Source organism: Schistocerca gregaria, chromosome 5, assembly GCF_023897955.1.
Source record: "Schistocerca gregaria isolate iqSchGreg1 chromosome 5, iqSchGreg1.2, whole genome shotgun sequence".
NCBI lineage: Eukaryota > Metazoa > Arthropoda > Insecta > Orthoptera > Acrididae > Schistocerca > Schistocerca gregaria.
In genome coordinates this window covers 486,794,508-486,807,641 of record NC_064924.1, presented here as the reverse complement: position 1 = coordinate 486,807,641, position 13,134 = coordinate 486,794,508, and the positions used below count along the sequence as shown (strand labels likewise).

General features: G+C 41.8%; 1 protein-coding gene across 4 annotated transcripts in view; it reads right to left on the bottom strand.

Annotated features, from left to right (window-relative positions):
- The window catches only part of LOC126272134 (probable phosphorylase b kinase regulatory subunit beta), a 154,438-nt gene that overhangs the window by 31,442 nt on the left and 109,862 nt on the right, over positions 1-13,134 (bottom strand). For all 4 annotated transcript variants that reach the window (XM_049974738.1, XM_049974740.1, XM_049974739.1 and 1 more), the window contains one exon: positions 8,596-8,798. In XM_049974738.1, the coding sequence (XP_049830695.1) occupies positions 8,596-8,798 (203 nt within the window). The remainder of the gene's footprint in view (positions 1-8,595; positions 8,799-13,134) is intronic.

The following is a 13,134-nucleotide window of genomic DNA, read 5'->3' as shown; positions in this document are numbered from 1 at the left end:
AAAGACACTTACATTGAGCTTTCACTCACAGCCATCATCAGTGAAAGAGAAACAAACACCTTTCATACACACAAGCAAGCACATCTCATGCACACATGACTGACAACTCCAGCAGCTTGGGCCAGAATGCAACTATTATGTGGGATGGAAGCAACAATCTGGAGGGGGCAGGGAAGTGGATGGAACAGTAGTGTAGGAGTGGGGCAAGAGATGAATGCTGTTTGGTGGATTGTGTAGGGACTAGAATGCCAACAGGTGCAGCATCTGTGGGGCAGGCAGGTGGAAGGAAAAGGAATGAAAAAGCAAAGCAGCAGGGAAAGATGGACAAGTGCGTTGGCAGAGGGCAGCAAACAAAGAGGGTGAGAGATGAGAAGGGTGGGAGATGAGAAGGGAAGGAGATGATAGGGTGGAGGGGGTAGAAACTGTTGCATGGAGGTTTTGGGGATGGCATGTTACTGTAGGTTGAGGCTGGAATAATTATGGAAGCAGAGAATGTATTGTAAGGATAACTCCCATCTGTGCAGTTCAGAAAAGCTGGTGGTCGAGGAGAGGGTCCAAATGGCTTGGGTAGTGAAGCAGCCACCAAAGTCAAGCATGTTATGTTCAGCTGCATGTTGCGCTACAGGACAGTCTACTTTGTTCTTGGCCACATTTTGGCAGTGGCTGTTCATCTGGTGGACAGCTGGTTGGTAGTTATACCTATATAAAAGCTTTTTATATTGGTATGACTACCAACCAGTGTCCAACAGGATGAATGGCCACTGACACATTGTGGTCAAGAACAAAGTCGACTGTCCTGGGGTGCAACATGCAGCTGAACATAGCATGCTTGATTTCTGACTCAACCAGACAGCATTCATCTCTCTCCCCACCCGTACGGTACTATCCCTTCCCCCTCCTGCACCTCCAGATTGATGCTTGCATCTTGCACGATTGTTGGATTCTGGCCCAATATGCTGGAGGTGGTGATCATGGGTGCATGAGGTGTGCTTGCTTGTGTGTATGAATGGTGTGTGTTTCTCTTTCATTGATGGAGGCTGTGGCCAAAAGCTCTAAATAAGTGACCTTTAACTGTGCCTGTCTAAAGCGTAATGTGTCTTCTTAACACAAAGCATCAATCTACCTTTTCCTATACAGTCAATATTCCTACCTGGAGTTTCCATTGTTTCACTATCCAGTTCATATTTTTGTGACAGTATAAATGAATACAGACAAGGAACAGACACACAACACTCAAACTCTGTGACAAACTACACTTTCTAGTACAGCAATTATGATCAAAGTGCCTGCTGCAGCACACATAAAATTTAGAATTTCTCCTGGCACTAGCATCACAAAATATTGTAGGTGTGAACTTAATAGCCAGTGCATTCTTTATTCTTGTGCTTACCTAACCTCAGTTCACAACAGTTCTCCTTGTTACTCCCTCATCTACATATTTTCAACTTCTTTCTCATTCCTTGCTTCCTCACCCCCACTCTGCCTATATTCTATACTCTGCATATAATACTGTTTTCATCTCTTTTCCTATTAGAGACCATCTTTGTCTCATGCATACATTTTGATAAAAGTGTTCCTTTCTTTGTCTATGACAAATCAACTGCACTTGTTGCACCTTCTAAGTTCTCATCTGTTGCTGTAATTTCCATCTCATCTTATCCTGCTACATTAGCAGGAGCTAGAGTCCTTTGTAATCTCTGCTTTGTCAGAGAATTTATTTTCTTCTGTATGTCAAAGACATCTATGGTACTGAAAGGCAGCATTTTTATGAACATGTTTCATATCTGTGAATCTACATTTTCGTCCAAACTCTGAAAACTATTATGAAGTGCATCAGGAAGATTCCACAAGATGGATGTCAAAGACATTGGACCTTATGCTGTTATATGGTAATTGGAATATTTCAATGATTATTTTATGACAGTGTCAGTTTGCATACTCTCTTCCAGATATGTGGTTTTGTATAACAGAGAAATATTTTACAAGAAGATGATCAAATGTTTCACAACTGTATCTTATTAGGAGATTTTGAATGGTTGTAATGAAGTAGTTACATGATAAACTGCTTAATCATTACTAATATCTTCATGTGTTTTACTCAATCATAAGAAATATTTTCATGAGATTTTCAAGATATTTTCTACACTCCTGGAAATGGAAAAAAGAACACATTGACACCGGTGTGTCTGACCCACCATACTTGCTCCGGACACTGCGAGAGGGCTGTACAAGCAATGATCACACGCACGGCACAGCGGACACACCAGGAACCGCGGGGTTGGCCGTCGAATGGCGCTAGCTGCGCAGCATTTGTGCACCGCCGCCGTCAGTGTCAGCCAGTTTGCCATGGCATACGGAGCTCCATCGCAGTCTTTACCACTGGTAGCATGCCGCGACAATGTGGACGTGAACCGTATGTGCAGTTGACGGACTTTGAGCGAGGGCGTATAGTGGGCATGCGGGAGGCCGGGTGGACGTACCGCCGAATTGCTCAACACGTGGGGCGTGAGGTCTCCACAGTACATCGATGTTGTCGCCAGTGGTCGGCAGAAGGTGCACGTGCCCGTCGACCTGGGACCGGACCGCAGTGACGCACGGATGCACGCCAAGACCGTAGGATCCTACGCAGTGCCGTAGGGGACCGCACCGCCACTTCCCAGCAAATTAGGGACACTGTTGCTCCTGGGGTATCGGCGAGGACTATTCGCAACCATCTCCATGAAGCTGGGCTACGGTCCCGCACACCGTTAGGCCGTCTTCCGCTCATGCCCCAACATCGTCCAGCCCGCCTCCAGTGGTGTCGCGACAGGCGTGAATGGAGGGACGAATGGAGACGTGTCGTCTTCAGCGATGAGAGTCGCTTCTGCCTTGGTGCCAATGATGGTCGTATGCGTGTTTGGCACCGTGCAGGTGAGCGCCACAATCAGGACTGCACACGACCAAGGCACACACGGCCAACACCCGGCATCATGGTGTGGGGAGCAATCTCCTACACTGGCCGTACACCTCTTTTGATCGTCGAGGGGACACTGAATAGTGCACGGTACATCCAAACCGCCATCGAACCCATTCCTAGACCGGCAAGGGAACTTGCTGTTCCAACAGGACAATGCACGTCCGCATGTATCCCGTGCCACCCAACGTGCTCTAGAAGGTGTACGTCAACTACCCTGGAAAGCAAGATCTCCGGATCTGTCCCCCATTGAGCATGTTTGGGACTGGATGAAGCGTCGTCTCATGCGGTCTGCACGTCCAGCACAAACGCTGGTCCAACTGAGGCGCCAGGTGGAAATGGCATGGCAAGCCGTTCCACAGGACTACATCCAGCATCTCTACGATCATCTCCATGGGAGAATAGCAGCCTGCATTGCTGCGAAAGGTGGATATACACTGTACTAGTGCCGACATTGTGCATGCTCTGTTGCCTGTGTCTATGTGCCTGTGGTTCTGTCAGTGTGATCATGTGATGTATCTGACCCCAGGAATGTGTCAATAAAGTTTCCCCTTCCTGGGACAATGAATTCACGGTGTTCTTATTTCAATTTCCAGGAGTGTATTTCCATTTAGTACATCTGTTTCATTTTGACTGACATAAAAAAGTAGTGAAAGACAGTGAAAGTACTATAATGATTTAATTTTTATCGTCAGAACATTTACTACTATGTGTCACAATCTCTTTTGTGATTAATTTATTTAGTGCACAATGGATGCATTGCAGGAAATAAGTCATACTGTTAATTGAATGTGTTTTTTATTATTTTTTAAATGTAATTTCATGACTTAAATTAAGGGTTGCTGTGAATGAACTGTTGCAACGTAGAGAAACTCCACTGTAAAGAAAACACATGAAAATTTATCTTCTCTATGATTTTATGCTTGACACACACCCTTAGTTACAGAATGTTGAATGTACTGTTATGCAGAAACTCCCACATGCAAAATATTGTTTACATGTGCCTGTAGATTAATGGAGTGAAGTAGGAGGCATGAGGAAAGGTTGAATTGACTATAGTACAGGTACTAGCGGACACGGAGGCAGGAGGATTAAGGTACTGAAGGATATGCTGTAAGGAGGACACCCCCCCCCCCCCCAACCCCCCATTACCCATTTCCACCACACAATGAAACAACTTTAGCACATCCTCTGACAGAGCTTCAAATGTCTTTCATTCTTCCCTGAAATGAAGAACATCCTTCGTACCTCTCCCTAAGGGATATTCTGATGTCCATTCAATTATGAAATACCATGGTTCATCTTAATGCCACACCTTCTCCAAAAATATAGCCACAAGTGTCATATCCCTTGTCTTATGTTCTCACACAGTAAATCCTATCATTATTTCATCACAGGCTTATCCCATCCTATCAAAGGCAGGGCCACTTGTGAAAGCAGTCATGTCATACATCAGCTCTGCTATAACTTCTGTACAGCCTTTTCATGGGCATGATTATCAACTGGTTGTCACCCTGAATGAATGGCCACCACCAAACCATGGCCAAGAAGGTGTTCTTACAGCACACCCTTTCATCTCGCAATCTGTGTGGCCTGTCTCCACTCGCCCCTGTCTCTCACCTTCACCTCTGTCCTTGTGCAACTCAGTTCATGCAATTAATCTGCTCCCATAGTGTTCTCTCCATAGTGTGTCTCATCCTCTTTTCTAACTACACTCTTGTCTTGCCCCCTCTCTTCTAATTACCTCCTTTCCTCTCCACTCTTTCAATTCACTGTGTGTAATAGGCAACTTCCTCAGTTTGCACCAGGCCAACCTAACGCAAGCCACATTCTTGTCCTGTTCCCTTACTGCCTCCCACCACCTTCATTCCTCCACTTTCTTCTTCCTTGTTCTCCTCACTCAGTTCACCTGACACAATCCCTCACCCTAGTTGGGCTGTAGGAATGGGCTTCATGATGATATTCAATTTAGTTTTAAGTATTTGCATTTGTGTACACAGCTTAAAGTGGGAACATTTGGGATATGATTTACTAAATTGTACAGACATCTGATACACACAATGGTTTCCTACAATGATGAAAGCGGGTACTAGAAGTATTAGGCTTACACAGAACATCACAACAACTGTGGCAAACCACTGATGATTATAAAAGAGGAGATGTTAAAAACTTTTGAATAACTCTATGAATATCCATTCTATGGCTTTGTGATGTAGAAGCAGTAATAAGAAGAAATGAGATTTGCATCATATGTATGGCCTGTGATAAAAAATGCCACTATATCACATTATTTGAACAATAATTATAGATTACTGATTATTTACAACACACTCACCATTTAATGTGAAAATATGTTTTACAATTACATTATCTGTTGGTAACAATGCTATTTTATAGAGCAAAATTCTTCAAATTTAAGATTACTTCTTAAAGTGTAATGTTAACACCACTGAATTTGAAAAGATGTGTAATGTTGGTGACTTAGTGTTCTAATACAAACTTATAATCAGTACTTTAAAAAATTAAATAGTGATTACAGGATAGATTGAAATATCTTATTAAAATTTTTAAACATGTTTTGTGTGTGTGTGTGTGTATGTTAGCAGTCTTAGACACCCACTGTCTCTGTGAGGCATTCTTATTACAATTTTGAACAAGTCTGATTTTATTACAATATAAATGAACATAGAATTAGTTCACAAAGTGTTTTCAGCAGTATGTTCTTTCAAGATTAAACACCAAATTCAATATCTAGCTTGAGAAAAGATTAATAGCTCAAAGTCTGGTTTATCAAATCAACAAGCTGCATCATATCTTTGAATTATTTTTAAAATTAATCAAATATCAAAACACTTCCTCCACATGGAGATTCAGATGCCTTACATATCACATACAGCATTTGTAATGTTGAAACATTTGAATGTTAGGTCAAGTAGAGTACTCTACAATCATATTAATTCATGTGTTGCCTGCACTTCATGTTGCTCTGCTGATGTTAAACAAGAAAATAGCATTGTTTATGGAAATAACAGTTCTTCCATTCATAGTGCAAAGATGTCAATCATCATGACATCTGAGCTTCATCCTCAGCATCTACACTAAAGCTGAAAAGAGATACTATTTATAATCCAAAGACCAAACTACAAACAGAATTTTAATAAAAGTTTCTCGGGCTTCCAGCCACATTAAGTGGTTTGAAATCCACGAGCTTTCAGCCAAGTAGTCCTCAGCCATTGTCAAGTGGTGACTGTCTTGTAGTTGCTGCTACCGTCCTTATATAGTGCCACTGCCTTCCGAGATGTCACTGGTACTCGCTCCAGCACCATGTATGGTAATGTTTGGATTGGGCGGCTGCCGCACCTGTTTCAACCTTTAGATGGCCGGGTCCCATGCTGTGCTTAGCTGCAGGCCGCAGTCTTTATTGAGCATGTTGTCACAAATTTTTATTTCAATCACTTCTTTTATTATGCTATCCCAGAAACTGTTAGTCCCTGTGATAATAGATGTCTTGTCAAATGCAATCTGATGACCATTTTCTAACGCATGTTTGGCTACTGTTGATGTCTCTGGGTACCGTAGATGTAAACATCTCTTGTTTTCTACACAGCACTGTTCAGTGGTATGCACAGTTTGTCCAATATAGAAATGTCCACTCCCACATAGTATTTTATATACTCCTGATGTTTGAGGCCTATGTCATCTTTCACAGGCCTCAAGAGTTGTCGACTTTTTGCTAGAGCCCTGAAGACTGAATCAATTTTATGCCTCTTTAGGAGCCGGCTTATCTTTCCTGTTATAGCGCCACATAATGGCAAGAACGCAAACTGCTTTGCGTCCTGCTCAGAGTCTTTCTGCTTACGTATTTTCGGAATGATAGCTTGTGAAATTTGGTGGTTGTCGTAGCCATTTTTCTTGAATACTTTCCGTAAGTGGCTCAGTTCCTTAGGCAAGGTTTCAGAATCTGAGACAGGTTTGGCTTGATACACTAAGGTCCTCAGAACAAAATGTTTCTGTGATGGATGGTGATAGCTGTTAGCATGCAGATATCAGTCTGTGTGGGTGGGTTTCCAGTAAACGCTGTGGCTGAGACACCCATTTGCTTTGCAGTATACAAGGACATCAAGGAATGGAAAGGCACCATCTGTCTCTACCTCCACCGTAAACTTGATGTTGTCATGGTTGTTGTTAATTTGGTCCAAGAATTCTCCCAGCTTTTCACGTCTGTGAGACCAGACAACAAACGTGTCCTTGACATAACAATAAAAGCAACTAGGCTTTTCAGCATCCGTGTCCAGGGCAATGTTTTCAAAGTATTCCACAAACAGATTGGCAACAACTGGAGCTAATGGGCTTCCCATCGCAATGTCGTTCATTGGATTGAAATATTCTCCATCATACGAGAAATACGATGATGTCAGAGTATGTTTGAATAAATCCACAACACTGTCATCAAATAACTGGGAGAGCAGATCTATAGAGTCTTTAATGGGAATGCACGTGAACAATGGCACTACATCAAAGTTGACCATATTATCCCCTTCTCCAAGACCCAGGCGTTTAATTCAACTGATGAAGTCAGCTGTATTCTTGATGTGATACATGCAGTGAGCAACATGCGGGCAAAGTAGGTTAGCCAGATGGTTCGTGAGTCTTTAAGCCGGCGATGCAATGGTGCTCATGATGGGGCATAGAGGAGCGTTCTTCTTGTGAACCTTTGGAAGGCCATACAATGTAAGTGATCAAGGTGCCGAAGGGAGGAGATTTTTGATGACATTCTCTTCCAGCGAAGACCTCTTGAGAAGCTCCGATGCCTTCCTCATTATTCTTGAAGTTAGGTCCTTTGACAATTTTTGATATGTCTCCTCATGAAGCATCAACCGAATCTTTGCGTTATTGTCAGCTCATTCCATAATGATGACAACTCTTGAGGCCTGTGAAAGATGATGTAGGCCTCAGGATGCCAGGAGTATACAAAATATCATGTGGGTGTGGACAGTTCTATATCAGACAGACTGTGTGTACTATTGAACAGTGCTATGTAGAACACAAGGGATGTTTTCGTCCATGGTACCCAGAGAAATCAGCGGTAGCAGAGCATGCATTAGAAAACATTCATCGTATTGCATTCGACGAGACATCTATTATCACATGGACTAACAGTTTCTGGGATAGCATAAGGAAAGGAGTGATTGAAATAAAAATTTGTGACAACACGCTCAATAGAGATGGCAGCCTGCAGCTAAGCACAGTGTGGGACCCGGCCATCAGAAGGTTGAAGCAGACGCAGCAGCCGCCCAATGCAAACATTACCATACATGGTGCTGGAGTGGGTACCAGTGATGTCACAAAAGGCAGTGTGGCTATATAAGGACGGCAACAGCAGCAACCAGAAGACAGTTAGCAATTGACAATGGCCGAGGAGTACTCGGCCGAAAGCTCATGGATTTCAAACCACTTGATGCAGCTGGAAGCCTGAGAAATTTTTATTAGTATATATCCCCTTGAAACGATGCATTCCTATACAAACAGTTTCCCTCATTTGTTTTCAGTTGAATAAAAATCCATTCAAAGGTTATATTCCGTAATAATTATTGAATGAATGAATGATTACATTTGTGTTTTGATGAAGAAGTGAAACTTACCCAACTCTAATTTTTAATATGCCCCTGAACATTTCAGGGTTGGTGGCAATCAGACGTCCACAATATAAAACTACCTCTTGCTGAAGAACTGCTTGAATAACATCATATGGCTGTATTGTGGAGTATATTACTTGTCGAATCTCAGCTGGAGTCATTGGTTTGTCAAACACTGTTTCCTGCTGCCCAATGACACCAACTGTTAACTGAAAAACAGACAAAGCAAAAACCTCATTTTTGGGCTGCATAATACTAGAAACTATGAAGTCTAATTGATTTCTATTCAGCAACTCCAGCATCAAACAAAATATCACACATACTGTAAATACAATTTAATTCATTCTCATATCATACAAATTATGATGTCAAAAATGATGTGACTTACCAAACGAAAGTGCTGGCAGGTCGATAGACACACAAACAAACACAAACATACACACAAAATTCAAGCTTTCGCAACCAACGGTTGCTTCATCAGGAAAGAGGGAAAGAGATGGAAAGACGAAAGGATGTGGGTTTTAAGGGACAGGGTAAGGAGTCATTCCAATCCCGGGAGCGGAAAGACTGACCTTAGGGGGAAAAAAGGACAGGTATACACTCGCACACACACCCATATCCATCCGCACATACACAGACACAAGCAAACTGTGTCTGTGTGTGTGCGGATGGGTATGGGTGTGTGTGCGAGTCCTGTCCTTTTTTCCCCCTAAGGTCAGTCTTTCCGCTCCCGGGATTGGAATGACTCCTTACCCTCTCCCTTAAAACCCACATCCTTTCATCTTTCCCTCTCCTTCCCTCTTTCCTGATGAAGCAACCATTGGTTGCGAAAGCTTGAATTTTGTGTGTATGTTTGTGTTTGTTTGTGTGTCTATTGACCTGCCAGCACTTTTGTTTGGTAAGTCACATCATCTTTGTTTTTAGATATATTTTCCCCACGTGGAATGTTTCCCTCTATTATATCCAAATTATGATGTCATTTTATTTTCAAAACTGGAAAACTGCATTCCATCATCATTGGAGTATATGCACCAACAAAGGGACAAAACTAAGAAACAGAGGTGTTTTCTAACCAGCTACAGAGAACACTGAAGGACACAAGAAAAAAATAACTATCTGATTATACTTGGTAATTTAAATACATAAATTGGTGACAGAACTGTGCCTTCTACCACTGGACAACATGGGAAGCGAATTCTGGATTCAAATGGATGTCAGCTTATTGATTTATGCACAATAATTTTAATTATTAATACCTTATTATGCACATAAAGATATTCACAACTACACTTGGTCAGTTGGGTGAAACAGGTCTATTATAGGCTACATAATAGCAAATGAGAAAATTTGATCATTTCCGTGACATAAGCATGTTTAGAGGAGCTGAAACTGATACTAATAATTTTTACTGGCAGTCCAATATTAAACTTGTCGGGTTTAAGAGGAAAAGATAAAAAAGTCAGGAAAATAGCAACCCAGTCATCGACACAAAGAGTGGTACATCACAAACTTGCTAGACAAGCAAATAGAGGTAGCTGTGAAAGAACTGTTCAAAGATTAGAATATGACTTAACTGGAGCTCAAAAGCTGGTAAGAATTATATATATAAAAACGAGATAAAACAGAATGATCAAATTACATTTGTATGTCCATTTTAAGTACTGCTTACAAAATATATTCATCTACAATAAAAGGAAACTTCAGCCAACAGCAGACACATTTTTACAAGAGGATTAATGCAACTTCCATAAAGATATGTCGTGTGCAGATGCAACTTTTGGACTAAAACAATTGATAGATTAGGTACAAGATTTCTACAAGTCACTATTTCTACTCTTTCTAGACTATGAGAAGGCCTATGATAAGGTAGGTAGCATGAAATAATGGCAAATACTCATTGACTGTAATGTACCCTAAATTTGTTGAATGCCATTAAATCGTTGTACTATAATGCTAAAATTAGTATAAGTGAAGAGTTATTGACTGTGAACCAGGAACAAATAAAGAAGAGTGTGGCATCCCACCAGTCCTTACTGATACACATACAGGGTGTTTCAAAAATGACCGGTATATTTGAAACGGCAATAAAAACTAAACGAGCAGTGATAGAAATACACCGTTTGTTGCAATATGCTTGGGACAACAGTACATTTTCAGGCGGACAAACTTTCGAAATTACAGTAGTTACAATTTTCAACAACAGATGGCGCTGCAAGTGATGTGAAAGATATAGAAGACAATGCAGTCTGTGGGTGCGCTATTCTGTATGTTGTCTTTCTGCTGTAAGCGTGTGCTGTTCACAACGTGCAAGTGTGCTGTGGACAACATGGTTTATTCCTTAGAACAGAGGATTTTTCTGGTGTTGGAATTCCACCGCCTAGAACACAGTGTTGTTGCAACAAGATGAAGTTTTCAACGGAGGTTTAATGTAACCAAAGTACCGAAAAGCGATACAATAAAGGATCTGTTTGAAAAATTTCAACGGACTGGGAACGTGATGGATGAACGTGCTGGAAAGGTAGGGCGACCGTGTACGGCAACCACAGAGGGCAATGCGCAGCTAGTGCAGCAGGTGATCCAACAGCGGCCTCGGGTTTCCGTTCGCCGTGTTGCAGCTGCGGTCCAAATGACGCCAACGTCCACGTATCGTCTCATGCGCCAGAGTTTACACCTCTATCCATACAAAATTCAAACGTGGCAACCCCTCAGCGCCGCTACCAATGCTGCACGAGAGACATTCGCTAACAATATAGTGTACAGGATTGATGACGGCGATATGCATGTGGGCAGCATTTGGTTTACTGACAAAGCTTATTTTTACCTGGACGGCTTCGTCAATAAACAGAACTGGCGCATATGGGGAACCGAAAAGCCCCATGTTGCAGTCCCATCGTCTCTGCATCCTCAAAAAGTACTGGTCTGGGCCGCCATTACTTCCAAAGGAATCATTGGCCCATTTTTCAGATCCGAAATGATTACTGCATCACGCTAGTGGCGGTACAAACTGCCTTAGACGACACTGTGAACACCTCGTGGTTTATGCAAGATGGTGCCCGGCCACATCGCACGGCCGATGTCTGTAATTTCCTGAATGAATATTTCGATGATCGTGTGATTGCTTTGGGCTATCCGAAACATACAGGAGGCGGCGTGGATTGGCCTCCCTATTCGCCAGACATGAACCCCTGTGACTTCTTTCTGTGGGGACACTTGAAAGACCAGGTGTACCGCCAGAATCCAGAAACAATTGAACAGCTGAAGCAGTACATCTCATCTGCATGTGAAGCCATTCCGCCAGACACGTTGTCAAAGGTTTCGGGCAATTTCATTCAGAAACTACGCCATATTATTGCTACGCATGGTGGATATGTGGAAAATATCGTACTATAGAGTTTCCCAGACCGCAGCGCCATCTGTTGTTGACAATTTAACTACTGTAATTTTGAAAGTTTGTCTGCCTGAAAATGTACTGTTGTCCCAAGCATATTGCAACAAACGGTGTATTTCTATCACTGCTCGTTTAGTTTGTATTGCCATTTCAAATATACCGGTCATTTTTGAAACACCCTGTATCAACAAAGTTCTAGACAAACGTAATTCTAAAACCCCAAGAAAATGTTGGAGAAGGAACAAAAATAACACTTCAAAAACTTATGAAGTGGTTATATCTGTAAATAAAACCAAAATAATCACAATGGAAAGAAAACAGATACAAGCAGTATGTGCTGAGTACATGGATTAAGGAAGGAAAACACCCACATGGTTTAATAGCAGAATTCAGAAAATGCTGAAAAGCAGAGATCGTTGCACTCTCAGGTCAGAACAGAACATGGAAATGTCGACAGGCAAAAGTTAGTAGAAGCTAATGCATCTATAAAAAGATTGATATATGAAGCATACAACAATCTCTACAGTCCAACCCTAGCAAAGGGTCTTTCAGAGAAAATTCTGGTCCTAGTAAAATCACCAGTTGGTCAAAGACTTCTATCCTATCACTCGTTGACTTATCTGTTATGTTAATAAAAGGTAGCAAAACAAAAACTGAAGGGGGAGGACAAAGAAGTACGCATCCCTTGCATTGAGAAGCAACTGAAAGATTTGAAAACAAATAAGTCTCCAGATCCAAATGGAATTGTTGTCTGACTATTGGTGGGCTTGTTACTGGAAGTTACGGAATCCGGTTCATTTTGGCTATGCTACAATCGACTTTCTTGGTTGCACATGATGGCATAACATGCTTAATAATCTGCACTGTTTCCATTTGAAGACTCTGTTGATCTTTGTCACTGTGGTTCATATGTTGATGGCAAATGTCACTTGGGGCCTGAAGAGACGCTTTTTTGTGCCGAAACTGGTAGCACGTTTTGAATAAACAACATCTGATTTACAGTTCAGCTGTTGGTTTCAATTTTCATTATTGAAGTACTTCATGTCTAGCTTGTGTCTCATTGTCCTCAATGAATTACCAGAGAATCCAGTTTGGTTTACAGAGAGTACTCCACAGCACTGACTCCTTACATAGCTTGCATTTATTACAAATCTCTC